This window comes from Cydia fagiglandana, chromosome 26 (genome assembly GCF_963556715.1).
Source record: "Cydia fagiglandana chromosome 26, ilCydFagi1.1, whole genome shotgun sequence".
NCBI lineage: Eukaryota > Metazoa > Arthropoda > Insecta > Lepidoptera > Tortricidae > Cydia > Cydia fagiglandana.
The window spans coordinates 9,078,039-9,099,622 of NC_085957.1; the positions used below are offsets into that span (position 1 = coordinate 9,078,039).

Genomic DNA, 21,584 nt, shown 5'->3' on the forward strand with positions numbered 1-21,584 from the left:
GCAGGCACAACTGCACAGAGTGCAGCAGAGTGTTCCCGACGGGCACTATGCTGCGCCGGCACACGGAGAGCGCGCACAGCGACGAGCGGAGATACGAGTGCACAGTGTGCCACACGGTATAGTTTGTAGATTTATACTATAACTATACTCAATCATTTATTGCACATAATGGTTACACAGGTAAGGTGGAATATAAATATAATTATTGATCGCATTATGTACAGACAGTCGCCATCAGATATATCGGACCTGCCGAGGTGCTCAAAAATATCTGAACACGCACTCTAATGCCCTGACAATAGAGGCGTGTTCAGATATTTGTGAGTACCATGGCCGCTCCGATATATCTGATGGCGACTGTACCCTGTTGGGCGCAACAATTAACTTAAAAACTTACATCATAAATTAAATCTAGGTTTCACTGAATTCAGGCTTCATGTCCTATTCATTCTGCATTCATTCGGCCCGCCTTTGGAACGGTCTTCCCCCTAACATTAGGAAAGCACCCAACAAAATTGCTTCAAAAAAATCTGTGCGCGATTTCTTTGCTGGCAGTTCAAAGAAGAATTAAGAATCTATAAAGTGAACAATGTTTATTGGTGAAGGAACAAAATAACTAAAGTATGCAAAATATAAATTAATCTAATCTATAATATATCACCTCACATGGTTAATATATGTATCTATTACGAGTGTATAAGGTGTTATTTGATTAGTTGCAGATATTTTAACAGATGATGATACTTTACTTTAAAACGATTAACTTTAAATATAAATTAAGAATATTTAAGAGGGCGTCGAGGAGGGTAAATTTTCAGATTCTGTCAAATTACCCCATTTCACACACAAACGCAGCTCACACACACTACCTCAATTTACTGGGACAGGTCAGTGACCCCTAATGTTTTTTTAAAGGTGCTGTTTCGAGTTTAGTGTTAACTACGGACCTTCTTTCAGGAATTTAAACTGTCAAAGCTTTCCTTTGTGAGAAGACAGAGAAAAATCACTTTTTATATATAGCTTTCCTTGTTTGTTCATGTCATGTCATAGGTATGTGACGTATTAGGTAATTAATTATTTTCGTTGTTGACTTTTATTTGTATTAAGATAGGTACAAACGGCGATGCTCTTAACTGTCCATCGGTGGACCTTATGCCTTTTGTAATAAGGTTTACGAACTGTCAGTTAACAGTGTGGTCATGGGCGATGGTATGCGGTTTGTAAACATAGTCCGAATTTACCTACTCGAAAAAAGTGGACTATATCTAAAATGATCCCCTCATTAGTTATAGGGCTTGTAATATTTTTTTACAACTAAAGACGCTTATTATATTTCACTTATAACTTAATTGATAATAAGGCTTTAAAAACCTCTAATAAAATTCAGGTACTACATATGTACTACATTTATACTTTTGTAAGTCAGTAAGTGATGCTTATCGGGAAATCAAAGAACTCATAATTACCTATATAAAAATAATTAAATTTACTATTTCGTCTCACGTTCAATAAGGCCCGGGGCCGGGCCTTGTCACCCGCACAGACAGAGGGCCTTTTTAGCCCAAGTACAAGTTCAAGAATAACAGAGAATATAGTAAGTATAATTTAGTTTATTTATCTCAATTATACAATTTTCACACAGGTAAAATGTACATACATTTCAGCTTGTAGGTACTTATCATATAACGATCGTTTTTGTCATAAAAAAAATATTTATTTATTACACTGTGCTAAACATGAGAACAATATGTTATAATCTAGTTCCTTTTTATCCTATTCAGTTCACATACATTGTTCGTGGGTAATAAGGCCTACAAAATTTCCCTTTAGGCCTTATTATCCTTTATCTGGAATTAATTACGCCTTAAATTTAAAATGGTATACAGGGTGGAAAGATAAGTCGGGCCCTGGAGGGAGCCTTAAATCCTTAAGCTGGCTCATTTTACTTAAAAGAGACATTCCTTTATTTTTAAAAAGAAACAAAACTGCATTAAAAGTATTTTTCTTTTTTTATTCAATCTGGCTTGTCAAACGAAATCTTAAGTACTAAATATTAGATTTTATGGATATTTTGTACAACAGACGAGTGTAAGACCTAATGTTTCTTGGAGAAATGTTATCATTAACATTAACTGTATCGACTAGTAGAATAAATAAACTTGCGAGTTTTTATTTTTTGGAATTTTTAGTCGGTTCGAGTCCCGGGCGAGGCAAGCGAGTTTTTAGAAAATCTTTGAATGCAGTTTTGTTTCTTTTTAAAAATAAGGTATAATTAAGGTAATTTCCCTCCAGGGCCCGACTTATCTTTCCACCCTGTATACTTGTATAGTAAATTAAGGCCTAGATTCATTTGATTGTTGGCATTTTGTTTTATAGTTTCATGTGATCCACGATGACGCGCTGCTTTGGTAAATCTAACCTTTAATAACATGGCAATACAAGTCAAGGCACGCGTTTTCGTGAATGACACGATCTATACTTTGCATTTGTAATAGGTACAAGATTGTAGTATAGAGTGTTTGTTACCTAACTTACTAAAACAATCGATTCCAGGTATAAGACAATTTATTCTCAGAAGAATATACATACCTATACAAACTTCACTTTTAGAATTGATTTAAATTGTACTACATCGCAAAAGCTTAGTTTGTGTTTCGTAACGATAATTGTGTTAATACCTTACCTACCTTACGATGCTCCGCAAACTCCTGCATCTTTTAATACCACTGCCTTTTGTTATCGTTGTAACTTTTGAAAATGTACAGTCTCCCACGAAAACGATCTGATAAACATTTTTAATGTTATAAACCCACAGAGTTGGGATGTTTAGTGGCATTAGGGTGAACAATGAAGCAGTGGATTTGTTGTTGTAAATATTTTTGGCGTGATAACGTCTTATAAATCGATGAACACCGGTCACGTTGTGGCCAAATCTCCATGATAACGTTGTGGACAGATTTCCATGGTAACGTTACGGCCACGTTTTCTTATGACGTTATCACGCAAAATTATCGTCCGTATACTGACTTTACAGACAACCATTTTTTGATGAAATAAATTAATGAATGATTCATAAAAGTAAAAAATAAATAATATTGCTAAAATTTTCATGTCTTGAACAACTTGCGATTGGAATCAACAATTCAAAATCTTGCGTATTATTACTTCATATGATGTCATACGGTTGTCAATATTATGGAAAGCCTATACTATATAATAGCAATCTGTTCCTTATTAGCTGGAGTTATACGGATTCACAATTTATGAAAAATCCATGTATGTGTCGAATATGATCTCTCTACGCTACGTGCACCGATGTTAGCGTAGCATAATGTTAAATAAGTTATTTCCAAACAAAATATAAAACCGAACAAAGAACGTGCAAATTTATTCTAAGACACGTGTGACAGACAAAGAGCATATAATCACACGTGACAGAAAAAGTTGTTAACCGCATTGACATATTAGAATTAAGAAAAATATAAAATACGATCCAGTAAGGCTGTCGTTCATACTACTTTATACGGGCCCGAATCTATCATGAATGACAAGACTTATCATAACATGCCAACGTTTGGTCCAGTTCGGTCATGACATTACAAAATCTCCTCAGTGAGGAGGCCTCAAACACTTATCAGTATTTTACAGTACTGCTTACAGCTATTTAATTGTTATTTTAACTACTATTCTTGAATGCTGGGCCTTGTTACCCGTCGGGCCTTATATTCCTCACCTAACTTTAACGGCAACAGAAATATATCATCTGTGAAAATTTCAACTGTCTAGCTATCACGTTTCGTGAGATACAGCCTGGTGACAGACAGACGGACGGACGGACAGCGAAGTCTTAGTAATAGGGTCCCTTAGTAAAAGGGTAAACCTTTGGGTACGGAACCCTAAAAACCATACCATGTTGGTTCGGAACCGGGCCTTGTTACTTGCACTGACAGTTGAACACTGACTTGAACAGAAGTTCAAGAATAACAGAAAATATTACCGGGCCTTATTAGCTTTTATCATGAATTAATTTCATCTTCAATTTAAAATGGTCTATAGTAAAATACGGCCTACATGAGTCATGGAAAAACAAATTGTATTTTATTTAGAAAGTACTTATATGTTGTTCATAATCTTCAGTAAGCTGACTTCTAAGAGTCTATCTATTATAATTAATGTAGATTGACAGTTTACTTAGCAAATTGTACTTTTATACCTTTAGGTTTTATGTCGGAAGTATTTCAGCCAATTTGTACTGAAACAAGCATTTGAGCGTAATTAATGATGTTTACTGATTGTTAATCTTAAATATACCTATTATGTAGGGCACTTAAATTATTTTTTAATACAGTTGCTCAAAAAGTGCTACTTTACGTAGCTGTTTAGCGTGCGGAAAGTTGGTTATCTCGAACTAGTGCTTTTTACTTTTCCAATTTTTTTAAATTTATACTTGTTCCAATTCACGACTACTTATTGATGAGTGTTAATATTAGTTTCCTTTAAACGTCGTAATCAGCATAAAAACCTACCGTTAATGTAAGAATACGAAAAATATTACATATTTCATATTTAATTACTTACCTCTTCATCATTATAACACGTTTAATTTTTAATATTCAATATTGAAAATTCCGTTCTTAATAAGTTGACTGAATGGAACGGAATAGCTGTCAAACGCCCATAGATATAATATACTTAAAGACGACGTCTAACCGAGCTGTCACTGTTACCACTTTTGTTTAGTGTACGATTAACAATGTTTTTCTTATTTTTTCGCAACTGTATTAAAAAACGTCGTTCGATACACGTGCGGAAATGTCATTCTTCACTCGTCCCGAGTCTTGCCACTCGCCTGCGGCTCGTGGCAAGATATCTCGGTACTCGTGAAGTAATGACATACCTTCCGCACTAGCATCGAAATGTACTATTAGCGGACCGAGCGGATATGTATGTTTGTAGACCACTTATTTATTTAAATAATTAAATTGTAATTCATTCAAAAAAAGGTTATTAAATGAGGGATATAGATACCTCACCTACCTTATTACAAAGCATTACAAAAATGTCCAAAGGCCAAAGCCACGCTGATAAGACATAAGACCTCATAAATACCTATAAATAAACGTTCACTGAAAAAACTTTAAGGCATTTTTGATAAGTAATTATTTTTCGTTACCTACTGAGTTATCGTTTTGCACCGAATATCAATGAAATAAAAGCACGTTGTTATTTGATAGATACATTTATATAAACATCGTCACATGAAACCAATATAGGTACTCGTAAACCATACCACTGCGATGGAAATATCTTTCTTTCAACTGATAATATAGCCACAAAAACACGCTGAGACTGCAGGTCGAGTCTTGGTTTCAATTTCTTGATGATATATCATTGAATTAACTTTCAAAGCACGTGATAGCTCTCAGAATAGCAACAAAACTGGTTGAAACTAAAAATTTTATTGCTGATATTATGTGAACAACATTGCTTCGTCTTCATAAATAAAATTTTAATAATTTATATTGTTTACGTTAAAATGTGAAGAAATTTGTTGATAAATTGTCTATCTAGTATATTGACATTATGTCATATATGTTTTTAAAATGACGTAATATGAATGCCAGCACAATGAAAATTTATTCCAATAAGATAAAACAAATCTTCAAACTTTTTTAATTTTTAGTGAATTAGGAAGAAACTAATTACGCTGATTTGGTTGTGTTCGTATATATTTTAAATAATTTGTTATATTTTTAAAGTATTATGACTTATGAATAAAAACAAATCAAAATTTTAATGACTCTGGATCTCCGTGTGACATTATTCATTTACCCTATTTATTTTGAACACAGTTTTTCACTGGTATCATCATTCGTATACGGACATGAATTTCTGTCAATATATATGCCAAATTGAAAAGTCAATTTGGAAAAAGCATGTACGCGTCCGCTTCCAACGGCCCACAGCGGGCATCTGAGGAGAAGGAGAATTTGACAGATATGGCGGATGTATGGAAATTTTACGAAAGTTTACGTTTACGATTGAATTTCTCTGTAGCCTTTAAGAGGAAAAATAGGAAAAGCCTGATTCGTTGTAGTCTAGTTATCTGGCTTTCGAAATCACTCGATTTTGTAGCATGAGCATCGATTTTTAGTGTTCCGTACAAAACTTTGTTTACGGAACACTTATGGGATCACTTCGGTCTTGCAAATCAGTTAAATACGTTTTTCTCAGAGACCGTTTGACATAGATACCTAAAATTTGGAACAGTTATAGCAATTACCACCACTCATATTGTGAATAAGTCAAAACTGCTTATTTCTTATTAAAGGGGGAAATTTAGGGGGTTGAGAGGGGTAGGCTGAAACTTTTTTCATTTGTAAGAATCGTGTGGGGTACCATTAGAAAGCTTGCAAAAAATTAAGTCGATGGACTGATTTTGACTTCATTTTAGACTGCAATAGTTTCGTCAAAAAATGCATTTAAAGTTGCAAGTTTTCATACAAAAATTTTCACCTCTGTCCTGGCGATTTTCGCGAAAACTATAGCTAACAGGCAGCTGACCAGTCAATACCCAACTTAAAGAAGCATGGAGACGGCGGGAAAATTATCAGCTTAACTTTATCTTTATTAGTTTTTCAACTGCAGCTTGACCTTTGGTTGCTTAGGGCTAGCTAACTGATGCTTACACTGGTCAATTCATATTAGGCGAGAAACATCCTTAGTTAAAACTTTGGCATTTAAATTTATGACTTATGTCTTTGACATAAAGTTTAATTCTGCTTGCTTATTTTTGTGGGATATTTAATTTTATCTTAATAGCCTACTATAAGTATGAGAGAGATCTACAAAATACGACCTTATTATATTGCAAATAAGTTTCAATTTCGAACGGGCTTTCCAAGCAATGGACTAGCATCTCAAAAATCTGAAAAATTCAAATTAAGAATTCCGTTCTTGACTGTCGTTGTGTTTTTTTTCCACAATAGGACACATAGAGTTAGTAAGGCGTATAGAGATAATAAAGTCATTTAATATTTATGAACAGCTTTGGCCTCATGTATAGATTTTATTGAGAGTATCTGATTCGTCGAAACAATATACACAATATTCCTTTTCATTAAGTACCATTACATTTCTGTATTAATTGTATAATTATAATATCTATTAATTATATTCAGTACTTATGTATATTTTTGAACGGATCGGTGAGCAACAAGATTCAGGGCTATAACCGCGAAAATAGAAGTTCGCAAATTGCGAGCATTTTTCTCTGTCACTCTAATTACGCCTTCATTGGAGTAAAAGAGAAAGATCCCCGCAAATTGCGAATTTCGGTTTACGCGGTAGCCCCTCAGTCCTGTTACGAGAAAATAATTTTGGAAGACATTAATAAATAGTACCTATATGACAGTTAAATATCACAGTTTTTTAGAAACAAAGGTAAAATTGACGAAATATTTAAAGTAAGCCGATCTTGTTTTTTAGCAGTTCTAAATAATATTAAAGTCTATATATATGGCATAGAACTAGAAACAAAATCAAATAAAAAATAATAATGAGTTCTAAATTCAAATTGAAGGAGTTATGTTACATTTTAAGGTATTATAGGCCAAGCGCGCACCACGATATAAATTTTTGCGACACGATTTTAGAATCGCGCTGTAATATATCGCAGAAAATTCACTGCGCGCACTGCGATGAAAATGAAAAAGCCGACCAGTCGCTTGTCATGAAACGTGTCTTTAATATGCGATTGCTGTATGACTGGTGATCCCCGTCTATTTCCATAATTAAATGGTCAACATCTAGCGTCTCATTTTGAGACTCCATTGGAGGTGCAGGTGCCGAGATGTTGGGGTTTGGAGAGCGAAATGCCGACTGAGGTCCGGCCGGGGTGCGATTTTATTATCATAGTGCGCGCGGGGCCATACAACTCCGCATGCTGCAATTCACTTTGCGACAATCGCGTCGCGAACAATTGCGGAAAAATGTGACAAATCAGAATTTAAAAATCGCTGCGATTTTTTTGTCGCATATGCGCGCACTAACATATAAACACATACGTTGCATTTCTGCGACAAAATTATCGCAGGACAAAAAATCGTGGTGCGCGCTTGGCCTTACTCTAAATTATTATAATACATCAAGCATTCGCGAGATGCTCGACTTCGGTATTCAAACACAAAGCAATAGTACAAGAATCTAACTAAATGCAAAGGCCGAAGGAGCGATTCGAAGATCCGAAGCGTCCGACAGACGCGCGCCTCCCGTAACTTTTCCAAGTATTTTTAAGTACAAGTGTCTAAGTCGCAAAATCCAAAGGCTGAAGTCGCATTGGGCCGAAAGGTTCTAAACACAGGTAATTAATACAAGTGTCTAAATGCTAAGGCCGGAGGCCGAGCTCCACGTAGGGCCGAAGGCCCGACGCCTGCAAGATGTCAGTGGTTAAACACAGAACTGACAGCCTGGACGCTACGGGCCTTCGGCCCTACGCGGAGCTCGGCCTTCGGCCTTCGCATTTAGATACTTATACTATTGTTCTGTGTTTAAGTACTAACATTCTGGACGCTTCGGGCCTTCGGCCCTACGCGGAGCTCGGCCTTCGGCTTTCGCATTTAGACACTTGTACTATTGTTCTGTGTTAAAGCACTGACATCCTGGACGCTTCGGGCCTTCGGGCTACGCGGAGGTCGGCCTTTGGCCTTCACATTTAGACACTTGTACTATTGCTCTGTGCTAAAGCGATGACATTTTGCTAAAGCTCGGCCTTCGGCCTTCGCACTTAGACACTTTGTACTATTGTTCTGTGTGTGTAGTTGAATACGGTACCCTAAAAACAGGCAAACAACCTCTGTAAAATGTAACGATGCGAGCGGTACGGCTACCATCAGTTTGGCATTGACATAAACGCTACCGTGGGCGTGAACGTAATTTACTTTCTATGCATCTCGCTCGTACTGACATATTAGTGCAAAAGAGATATACCTAATATAGGAAGTAAATTACGTTCACGATATCGTTTATGTCAATGCCAAACTGATGGTAGCCGTACGGAACACTAAATGCCTCGAGCTATCTCGGACTTGGCCAAATTATTTTATACAAATTTTACTAAACGCTGACACTCGTTCATCACGTTTTAGGTACAACTTTGCATGAGTGTATTTATTATATTGTAAAAGATTTCAAATTTTCAAGGGTGATTCGTTGTAAACACACTCTTTGGGATAATAATGATATTTATTATAATTTTTTTTATCAAGCGATGTGGACGCTAGCGACTAAACGGTGACTGCCTTTTTCGCTGATTTTGCACGACGCAGTCTTAATTTATTTATTTTTTGGTTTTCATTTACTGAATCAAAAATTTATTATAATTTCGTCTAAAAATAATCACTATGTGCATTTAACTGACACGACTAGACAAGACGTCTACTTTTTTAACCGACTTCCAAATCCCAAAGGAGGAGGTTATTTATTTAATCTTTATTGCACAAAAGAAAAATCTTATAGTACAAAAGGCGGACTTAATGCCATAAGGCATTCTCTACCAGTCAACCTTATCAATTCGGTTGTATGTTTTTTTCTCCATTTATGTTTGTTACTCCATATCTCCGTCATTACTGGACCGATTTTGAAAATTCTTTTTTGATTGAATGTATATGCATACAGATTGGTCCCGTTTTTGTCAAAACCCAGTTCTGATGATGGGATCCATGAGGAATCGAGGGAACTCCTCAAATCTTAAAGGCATACATATAGTGATTTTTGGGTTTTTATCAACAAATCAAGCATATACATCCAAAAAAGTGACATATGATGAAGTGGAACTGCTGATGATGATTAGAACGGAACTCTTCAACGACGCATAGTTCACGTTTGGCGATTTGTCCTCTTCGTTATGTTTGTTAAGCAAGTTAAGTTTTTAAGCCACATTTTTGTCAAGCTCGAGTTCTGATGATGGGATCCATGAGGAATCGAGGGAACTCTTCAAATCTTAAAGGCATGCGTATAGAGATTTTTGTATTTATATCAGAAAATCAAGCATTTTCATTAAAAACTCTCGCATTTGATGAAGTGGAACTGCTGATGATGATCAGAACGGAACTCTTCAACGACGCATAGTTCACGTTTGGCGATTTGTCCTCTTCGTTATGTTTGTTAAGCAAGTTTAGTTTTTAAGCCACATTTCTGTCAAGCTCGAGTTCTGATGATGGGATCCATAAGGAATCGAGGGAACTCCTCAAATCTTAAAGGCATACGTATAATTTTTTTTGTATTTTCATCATAAAATCAAGCATTTACATTAAAAACTGTCGCATTTGATGAAGTGGAACTGCTGATGATGATCAGAACAGAACTCTTCAACGACGCATAGTTCACTTTTGGCGATTTGTCCTCTTCGTTATGTTTATATGTGATACCTAAACTAAATAAACCACTATGATTACCTACCATAAAATGTGGGTATGATGATGCCAAACCCCTCCCGCTCAAACTCCCGTACACCGCACCGCATGCGCCGTTAAGTGGGTTAGGTTAGGTTTGAACTGAGATCCTCACAGAACCGAACAAAAGTGGGTTAGGTTTGGTTAGAACTGGGAGTCTTACAGAAACGAAATGCTACTAGAAAAGTGGGTTTGATTAGGTTCGAACTGCGATCCTCACAGAACCGAACTGCTATCAGAGAAGTGGGTTAGGTTAGGCTAGAACTACGACCCTTACGGAAACGAAATGCTACTAGAAAGTACTCGTTTTACCTCCTTTTCTACATAGTGCACCATCTACCATAATCTTTCACCGGGCCCCATAGAAGTCGGTTTTTTTTTCTTAAAAATTATTTCTTTATTATGAGCATTGGCCGCTACACTATCTGTCATCAAGGGTTTACTAACGAATGGGCCAAAAACGTTTCCCAAAGTATCACATCCAACACTATGTTTCCCAAATTATCATTTCCCAAAAAAATGTTTGGCAAAACAACTTATCGCAAATTTTCAGTTAGCAATAGTCTTTTTTAGCAAGTTATTGTTTAGCAAATAATTACTTGGACAAATTTCTTTTTAACCGACTTCCAAATCCTAAAGGAGGAGGTTATCAATTCGGTTGATGGGATCCATGAGGAATCGACGGAACTCCTCAAATCTTAAAGGCATACATATGGTGATTTTTGTGTTTTTATCAACAAATCAAGCATATACATTCAAAAACGTGACATTTGATGAAATGGAACTGCTGATGATGATCAGAACGGAACTCTTCAACGACGCATAGTTCACCTTTGGCGATTTGTCCTCTTCGTTATGTTTGTTAAGCAAGTTAAGTTTTTAAGCCACAATTTTGTCAAGCTTGAGTTCTGATGATGGGATCCATGAGAAATCGAGGGAACTCCTCAAATTTTAAAGGCATGCGTATAGAGATTTTTGTATTTTCATCAGAAAATCAGGCATTTTCATTAAAAACTGTCGCATTTGATGAAGTGGAATTGCTGATGATGATCAGAACGGAACTCTTCAACGACGCATAGTTCACGTTTGGCGAGTTGTCCTCTTCGTTATGTTTGCTAAGCAAGTTTAGTTTTTAAGCCACATTTCTGTCAAGCTCGAGTTCAGATGATGGGATCCATAAGGAATCGAGGGAACTCCTCAAATCTTATAGGCATACGTATAGAATTTTTTGTATTTTCATCATAAAATCAAGCATTTACATTAAAAACTGTCGCATTTGATGAAGAGGAACTGCTGATGATGATCAGAACAGATCTCTTCAACGACGCATAGTACATGTTTGGTGATTTCGAATTTCGATTTTGACTTGGACTGGGACCCGGACTCATACCCGGATCCGGTTCTGACCCGGACTCGGACTCGGACTCGGACTCGGATCCGGACTCGGACCCGGACTCGGACCCGGACCCGGACCCGGACCCGGACTCGGACCGGGACTCGGACCCGGACTCTGACTCAGAGACCCGGACCTTGACCCGGAAAACCACTATGATACCTAAACTAAATAAACCACTATCATTACCTACCATAAAATGTGGGTATGATGATGCCAAACCCCTCCCGCTCAAACTCCCGTACACCGCACCGCATGCGCCGTTAAGTGGGTTAGCTTAGGTTTGAACTGCGATCCTCACAGAACCGAACAAAAGTGGGTTAGGTTTGGTTAGAACTGCGAGTCTTACAGAAACGAAATGCTACTAGAAAAGTGGGTTTGATTAGGTTCGAACTGCGATCCTCACAGAACCGAACTGCTATCAGAGAAGTGGGTTAGGTTAGGCTAGAACTACGACCCTAACGGAAACGAAATGCTACTAGAAAGTACTGGTTTTACCTCCTTTTCTACATAGTGCACCATCTACCATAATCTTTCACCGGGCCCCATAGAAGTCGGTTTTTTTTTCTTAAAAATTATTACCAAATATTATTTAGTCAAACGTATCATTAAGCATAACTTACATGTCCCAAAATATTGCATGGCATACAATTTACATACCAATAGAAAGGAGGCTGCAGAATTTTATTTGTCCGGTATTTAACTGATCATTACATATACATAGTAAAATGTAACGTCAAAAAAAAAAACATTCTTACTGCCAAAAATATGTAGTAAATGATCACTAAAATTAAAATTCCATTTTAATGTAAAATGATAACCAAATTTGTTACACCTTATAATCATTGTAACCCAAAAATAGTAAATAACCACCAATATTTAAACCACATTTTAGTTTAAAATGTCATGCAAATGATTTACATCTCGTTATTCTATTAAATTAATTAATCCACTTCGATCACCTTTTTCTAGTACATAGTATTTCGTTTCTGTAAGGAACGCAGTTCTAACCTAACCTAACCCACTTTTCTGATAGCGGTTCCGTTTTGTGAGGATCGCAGTTCAAACCTAACCCAACTGTAACGTAGTACATTTTTCTAAATGTAAAATAAGTATTTTGGGTCGATTGATAATTAAAAGAAAAATACCTCTTCTAATTTCAACGTTTTTAACGGTGTCCAAAACAAACCTCATTGATTGCATTTCTATGCATAATCTGTTGCATTCAGATGCACCTCTCGATGCTTATCTGTTGTCGGGGTTGTCATATGACTAAAAATAATTAAAACTTGAGATATTTATGTTGTCACTCCAGGAAAACTTTGTATGAAGTAGGTAGGATTTATAAGATAAAAAACAATTTCGATTTAAAACAAAACATAGAAATTACAGACTTACAAAGTGGCTCTGGAATGAAACAATATTAGATTAAATGGTAAAAATATATTTCTTAGGCTCAGGAGTGATATTGTCTAAATAATTCAGACAGAATTTTCGTGGGATTTGTGTCTTCAAGGGACTGCCACCCTACCTTTTGTTAATAGGGCTCTCAGGGACTCCATAATGGAGATCATTCGAGAATGATAGGCACATTTGATTTGGGAACCCCTCTGGGGACACTCGCTCGCAAGAGCCCAATTTGTGGGAAGACCACACTTTCGGCATGGTGGTCTGAAAGATGGAAACGGCTTGAGTCCTTCGGAAGCTCCACTGAGTGAGTAGAAATTAAATTTCGTGGTGATCAACTCCACAATGGCGCGAAACGTTGTGGGTTTGTTCTTAACCAAATTTTGGTTCTTTGCAGAGAGACTCCTGCTCGAGGGAAGGGAGCGCTCCGCCAGAAGGCTTAGCAGCTACCAGTGCGGTGAGCCAAATTTCCAATGGTTTCATCTCTTTTCTAGAGGCCATAAAGGGCGTAGGCTAAATTAACCTTTTCTCGGTTTTCAGGAGCCGGGATTTATCCATTTATTTATTCATTCATTTATTTCATTCGTTGAGTAATTTATCTCAAAAGCTTCAAAATCCTAGAAGTCAATTTGGTTTTGGAGACCTCCTGGAGCGAGGAATTTAAGCACGCCATCTGCCTCTGCCACGTCACTTTGGTACCACGTGCGCGGCCCCTGAGCTCTACGTCACAGCTCAGCATCTAGCATCACCGGGGAAAGCAGCCTGTCACCCCGCTGCATCTGAGGAACGTTTAAATTCTGAGGTCGGTCCTTTCCATGATTTAATTTAGTAGGGCATCAGCGCCAGCTGCAAAGTTTAGAGTAAATTTAGAATTTTGAGCAACCACAAAAGTAAGATAAAGACATTTGAAAATCCTGGTACATAGTTATTTAGTATTAAAATAAATTAGTTCTTAAATAAGTAGAATTCTGTGTGAAGCTTTATTCTGGACCTGTTAAGCGGCCCAGCTGTCCACTGAGCTAAGTTCCAAAATTAGGTGTCGTCAAATCAAGTTAAAGGTTCACACAGATTCGCAGGTTAGGATTAAATCACTAACTTACCACTGGCAAGATCTTAGAATTAATAAAGTTTCTATAATATAATTTGTGTTCGCTTTTTCATCTCCCAAATTAGGTTCCTCTAGCAAGCAATTTTAGACACCACATTTTTACTAAGTATTTAATTTCATTTTTTTGTGCTAACGTGCTATAGCTTTCTTTGAACAAGCCGGAGCTTTGCAATTTATTTAACCCCTTTAAAATAGCACGTTTCACTGGCGCCCTGGGTATAAACTTGCTAAAGGAATCTTGTGAAATTTCATGTACCAGGAAAGTTGTGAAATATTTACTGTGTTACTCACCTTTTTGTTTAGTCTTGGTTGCTCTTTATTCATTAAATAGTCTTTAGATATAGTAATTTGAAGATTTGATTGCAATCTTGCTGGTTTGCTGCAATTTATTTGATGTTTTTTGGAAGAGAAAGTGACAAGCAATTTTTTGATTTTTGAGGTTATTGCCAACCGTAAAAAATAACGTGGTTTTGTACTTTGCACCAAGTACATGCTAGGAAATTTCACTCATTTTAGATATTAAGATTTAATTTCAACATTTGTTTTGAATTTGTGTCGTTTTTAAGCGTAAAATTGAAATTTAAAAAGGTTTTTGTGCATTCTTTTGTAGTACGGACTTATTACAAAGATATTCGAATTTGAGAAATAACAATTAATTTATAGTACTTGCTTACATTTCCCTTAAATTTCTTTAGTCAGCTCATGGTTACATATTTAAAGTAAAAAGCATTGAATTTTGTTGGAAATATTACCTTCTTGGAAGTTTGTGGTATTGTTTGGAACCAATTTCATAGTAGCTTTCACTTTGCAAATTTAAAAAGAAAGTTGACGTTTGAAAGTGTACACCTGTCAGTTAGAAATTATTTTCGGTAGGAAAAATACTTTACTCATTAAGGATTACAGTTACATTATTTGTAGATTAAGATTGGTTTAAAGAAAATAGTACACTATTTAATATTATTTAATCTTGTTAGAAAACAACATAGTGATACAGTCATACATACAATACATATTGTTAATACCAGAATTTTCAATACAGTAGTTTATACACTAGTTAAAAATGGAGCGCAGCATTCAATTTCACAGTCTTTTGAAGGATGAGTTGATTTATGAGGTTCAAATTCGGTCGGAAACGCCTGCAACCACGGTTGACGCTTTGAGAAAGCAACTTAGGTCTCTTATTTTAGAAGCGCCTAGCGAGGACATAGTGGAGACTGAACTGTCAGCGGAGTCGGAGCTAGGCATTGTCTCGGAGAAAGTGATCGATTTGGCTTCTATTGTTGACAAATATTGTGAGACAAAGGAGAGGTATTCTTTAAGTCGCGCTAAAGCCCTCGGCTACCATATTTATCACCGTCTGGCTAGGGTTCAGCCGGAACGCAACCAGACATTGCTAGAACTGAAGACTAGTTTGCAATCCAAGCTTGAGAGTTTATTGGCGAAGATTGAGGGTCCAGGTTCAAGTCCAGCAGCACCCAGCGGCAGCGCAGAGGTTTCAAATCCAAATCCTTTGGTCTCCGGCAATAATTCTGAAATGTTAACAAGCGGTATTAGGGAAATGCAGGTTCAGTGCTCTAGTGATTTGAATATTTCAAAATGGCAGGTTAAATTTAATGGTTTGACAGACCCGCGCTCATTTTTGGAGCGTGTGGAGGAACTAAAAGAAGCAAATGGGGTTTCAGATGCCAAACTATTTAGGGCGGCACCACATTTATTTGTAGACTCGGCACTGTTGTGGTTTAGAGGTGTCAAGGGTTCGGTTTCAAGTTGGCAGGATTTAAAGTCACTTTTGTTGGATGAGTTTGTCCCTGGTGACTATGATTTTAGGCTGAGACAGGAAATTCAAGCTAGAACGCAGGGGGAAAACGAACCCATCCACTTATATTTTGCGGTAATGTCAGGAATGTTTGCTAGATTAAAATCAGACTTACCGGAGGAGGCGAAACTGGACATCTTGTTGCACAACATTCGCCCACATTTTACTCAACAGTTGGCGTTGGTAGATATTAAGTCGGTCGCCGAACTGAAGGCTTATTGTCGCAAGGTTGAGTTTTCACAGCAAAGGGCGAAATTATTTGTAGAACCGCCCAAGGTCAGCGAGCATACACTTTGTCGTGATCATGTTTATAAAGGCTCCAGTGCCAAGCAACCTCAGGTGAATGCCATCGCTGCTAAACAAAGCTCAAGCTTCGCGACCAAGTCGGATAGTTCCTTTTCACAGCGAAAACAGCAACCAAGGTTTTCGGACTCGAAGTTTTCGAAACCACATCGTGGAGTGTGTTATAAATGTGGTAAACCAAATCATAATTTTAGATTGTGTAAAGAAAAGCCTAAATTAAATTCGTATAGCTGTTTTGGCTGTGGGAAAGCAAATACAATACGATCGGAATGTGAGATCTGTCAAAAGGGTAACGTTACAAAACCAATGCAACAACAGTCAAAAAACGCCTAAGGTTGAATCGTAGCAAGTGTCAATCGAATCGATTAAAGTTTAAATCGATTGAACAAAATAAAAATGCTAGTTCGATTGCTACGATTCTGTTTGCTCCAAATAAAGATGATATTAGACCATATTTGAAATTTAAAGCGAATGATTTTGAGATTTATGGATTGGCCGATAGCGGTTCAGCATTGTCAGTTTTAGGGAACAATGCACATTTAGATTTTGTCAAATTTGGTTTTACATTTCAGGAAGCGTACTCTAGTTCGTGTAGGGTCGCAAATGGAGTAAATTGCGAGTCGATTGGGTACATTTTTGTCCCGGTTACCTTTGAAAATAATAAAGCCAAAGTCCCAAGCCAAAGTAATAAAGTTTGTAGTAGTACCCTCGATCGTAAATTACGTTATTTTAGGATATGATTTTTGGAAAGCTTTTGATTTATTGCCTGAATGTTTGAAAAATGCGGAACACATGACTCCACCTGAAAATTATTTTAATTGTAACGGTTTAAGTGCAGAACAAGTACACACGATTCGGTCTTACGAGCATTTAACTGCGGCCGAGAGGGAACTCGCGGACACCGTCGTAGGGAAATTTAAAAACATTTCGTTCGAGGAGAAGGGGCTTGGCAGAACCAGCTTGACGGTGCATGTTATCGATACTGGTGATGCCACGCCCATCAAAACGAAACAGTACCCGTTATCGCCGGAAAAACGCGCTGCTTTAGCCTCCGAATTGGACCGTATGTTAAGATTGGACGTAGTTACACCCTGTGAGAGTCCGTGGAATAACCCGGCTCTTTTAGTTAGAAAACCTAACGGTGATTGGCGATTTTGTTTAGATTGCAGGAAATTAAATGCGGTCACAAAGGGAGATTCGTATTCCATTCCGTATATACCCCAGATTTTGGATAGTTTGAAGGAAGCGAAATACCTGACCTCGATCGATTTAAGTTCCTCATTCTGGCAAATCCCGTTAGCTGAAACCTCACAGGAAAAGACAAGTTTTTGCGTACCCGGTCGTGGAATGTTTAAGTTCAAGGTCATGCCTTTTGGTCTCTGCGGCGCATCGGCGCGTCAGCAGAGGCTGATGGACAGCCTTATTGATCACAATTTGACAGGTGACATCGAAACCGGTTTAGCTTTTTGTTACATCGATGACATCGTTATTTGCTCATCAGATTTTCAGACGCACTTGCTTTTGCTAAATCGTGTGTTGGCGAAGTTGGAAAAGGCGAATTTAACAATTAATTTTGAGAAGTCTAAGTTTTTCAGGCAGTCCATAAAATACCTCGGTTACGTCGTGGACGAGTTCGGGTTGCGTACTGATCCTGACAAGGTTTCTGCCGTTCTAAACTTCCCCACACCCACGAATGCGCGTGACGTAAGGGCATTCTTAGGAACGTGTTCCTGGTATCGAAGGTTTATCCGAAATTTCGCATCGATAGCCGCTCCTTTGAATAAACTTACGTCACAGGGCAAGAAGGCGCCACCTTTCGAGTGGTCTGCGGAAGCAGAGGAAGCATGTAAGATTTTGAAGAACGCTCTAGTGACGGCACCCATTTTGGCGGTACCGGATTTTAAAAAAGAATTTTCAGTACATTGTGATGCGTCTTCATACGGAATCGGTGGAATGCTTTCCCAGACCATCCAGGGGGTTGAGCATCCGATCGCATACGTTAGCCGCGCCCTAAACAAAAGTGAGCGAAATTACAGCGCCACTGAAAGGGAGGCTCTTGCGGTCATATTTTCAGTGGAGAAATTTCAGGCATATCTAGGCTCACGTAAGTTTAAAGTGATCACGGATCACGCGTCACTCAAATGGTTCATGAATCTTGAAAACCCGTCAGGGAGGTTAGCTCGTTGGGGTTGCAGACTGTCTCAATTCGACTTTGAGATTGAGCACAGAAAGGGATCGCTTAACGTTGTGCCTGACGCACTATCAAGACTCATGCAAGTAAATGCAATTACGAGGGTTGCACTGAAAATGTCGGGAATAGAGAAAACTGTCGCATCTAGACAGTCAATCTTTATTTTAATGCATACTTAAACTCAAACTGACCACGCATATAAATTTTCTTTTGAAAGTAATCATTCTGTAATGCACACGGCTCATAATCCCAAAGTCCTTTTTGTATGGCGATTTTGGGGCCTTAGTGGTTTTGTATGAAATTCGTAGAGTAGCCAACGGAATTGAAGTTTTTTTTACATATATCTATATATAAAAGATTTTTTTACTGTTGTCATATGAATATTTAGGAATGTCGAAATCTGCCGATATGCAACTTTTTTGGCAGTCTTTTTAATTAACAGCACAAATGCGATCTTAAATTTTGACGTCGCTTTGGAATGACATGCTTCTTTAAGATCACCCATGGGATAAAATGAAAGTGACTTTCATATATAATTTTAACTGCAAACGAGCGTACGATGAACTCTAGTTCATAAAAAAATAACAGAAGCCCATTGTAACTTTTATTTGTTCGCTGAGGGCATATTGAAAACCGTTTAAAAATGTGATCCGAAAAATCACTTGGCCAAAAATTCAAATAATGTTCGACATACAATTTTCAAATTGTCAGTAAATTTTAAATATAAATGACAACCAAATGGAATATACCTTAAAAGTTTTATAAAGAGTTACATTTTTATAAATTATATGCCTCATTCTATTATGTTATTTCTAAGTGTCCCATTCCCGAATATTTCAGTGCGACCCTCGTAACGTGACAAATGATGACGTTGAGCCAGATGAATGGTATGATAAGATCTTCAATGGCTGTAGATCTTTTCCCGCAAATTTTCCAAATTTTTGTTTAAAAGACGGGAAACTTTTTAGACTTTCAAAGTCAAAGTATAATTTGTTGCGAGAGTTCGATTGGAAGGAAGTGGTGAAGAAGTGTGATCGTAAGAGAGTTCTGCAGCAAAATCATTGCGAAGCAACTGCTGCACATTTAGGTGTTTTTAAAACTCATCGCCGGTTGGCGTTGACCTACTTTTGGCCCGGTATGTATAAGGATGTAGTCGAGTTCGTAAAAGCGTGCGATGTTTGTGCAGCGTACAAGCATTCGCAGAAACCGACTGCAGGCCTCATGGGACAGCCAAAGGTATGTCGACGACCATGGTTAGTGGTTAGCATAGATCTTGTCGGTCCACTGCCGCGCTCTCGCGCAGGTTATACATTTTTATTTGTTGTTACATGTTGCTTTTCTAAACACACACTGCTATTTCCACTTCGCCGCGCTACTAGCGCTTTGGTGGCGAAGCATTTTGAAAACCATGTCATTTTGGAACATGGCGTGCCTGAAACCGTGATTGCAGACAATGGAACGCAATTCACGGGATCAGAGTTTAAGCAGTTATTGAAACGCTACAACGTACCTAACATTTTTTATGGCCCGCGCTATACTCCGCAGGTAAATTTAGTCGAGCGTTATAATAAAGTAGTGATGACCGCCGTAGCGTCTTACGTAAAGGACAATCACCGTACATGGGACGAAAAGCTGCACCAAATCAGGTTTGCGATAAACAGTGCAGTAAGTGAGACCACCGGGTATTCTCCTTTCTTTTTAGTGCACGCTAGGGAACCCGTCATTAACGGCTCGTTTTATAAAGATACTGATAAACAGTACGATGTGGGTATGCCTAGAGAGGAGTATGCAGGCGAATTTGGTTGTATGAGAGACATTTTTGAGCAGGTTAGGGTACGTATGCTGCAAGCACATGAAACAAATGCCAAATATTATAATTTGAGACGCCGAGAGGCGAAGTTTTCAGTAGGGGATATTGTTCACAAGCGTACTTATACGCAAAGTGACGCCTCTAAGTTTGTCATGACAAAACTTGCACCTAAGTATGAACCGTGCAGAGTTAAAAAGGTTTTATCTCCTTTGGTTTATGAGCTTGAAAGGCTGGATGGTCACCCAATTGGGTCGTGGCATATTAAAGATTTTAAGTAGGTAATGGAAGTTAGGTTTTGAGGTGGAAGTTATCTCTGGACGCAAGACCCCGAGTCTCTTTTAGGCTTGTCGTCTTGCCGCCAGGGTTGACAACCACTATCACCTACCTCTCATAACATAACAAAAACGGTTGAGATCGTTAGTAGTGTTAAATATTCGGTAAATATTTAATTCACGAATTTTGTTCGGAACGTGGCGAACAGTAAAACTGTTACGTTATTATTTTTGCATGGGCGATGAATGTTTGAATCTGTTAGTGCGTGATGTATGTTAGGCGCGATCGAAGCTGTGCTCGGTCTCAGAGCGATCTGGACTATAGGACTTAGTATGGTTTTAGAGTTTGGAAAAGTTATCCTTGGACGCACGATCCCTCGTCTTGTACCAGTCGTCGTGCCGCCAAGGACGACAAACCACTCACCTGCTAAGTACCTCTCAACCCCAACATCGGAGCTATCTTTAATATGACCAAATGGTAACGCATTGTTACGCTTTGTCCGGTACTTACCATACCCGACAAATATCGAAATAGTACTTTATTTTGTTTTTTTAACTTAGCGTATTTTTGTAATTCACGTGTCGTTAGGCGTAAGTCCTAATGATTTTTTTTATAGTACTATTTCGCATGTTGCCGTACCTCGTTTTTTTTATTTTAGGTATACCGTATTTTTGGGGGTGTTGTGCAACATGATTTGGGACGTTTCGTTTCCTCCGACAAGTCAGTCGGGGACAAATTTTTTAGGTAGAGATTAAAACTCAATTTAGCAACTTTGATGGTTTGAAACTTAGATTTTGTTGGATTGTTTTCCGGTTTGGATTTATGGTTGTTG

General features: G+C 37.8%; 1 protein-coding gene across 1 annotated transcript in view; it reads left to right on the plus strand.

The window, feature by feature from the left end:
- The first annotated feature begins 7 nt into the window (after window positions 1-7).
- LOC134677460 (oocyte zinc finger protein XlCOF19-like) overlaps window positions 8-21,584 on the plus strand; it is a 34,738-nt gene continuing 13,161 nt past the window's right edge. Inside the window, exon 1 of the mRNA XM_063535942.1 lies at window positions 8-116. Coding sequence (XP_063392012.1) covers window positions 48-116 — 69 coding nt within the window. The 5' untranslated portion in view covers window positions 8-47. The remainder of the gene's footprint in view (window positions 117-21,584) is intronic.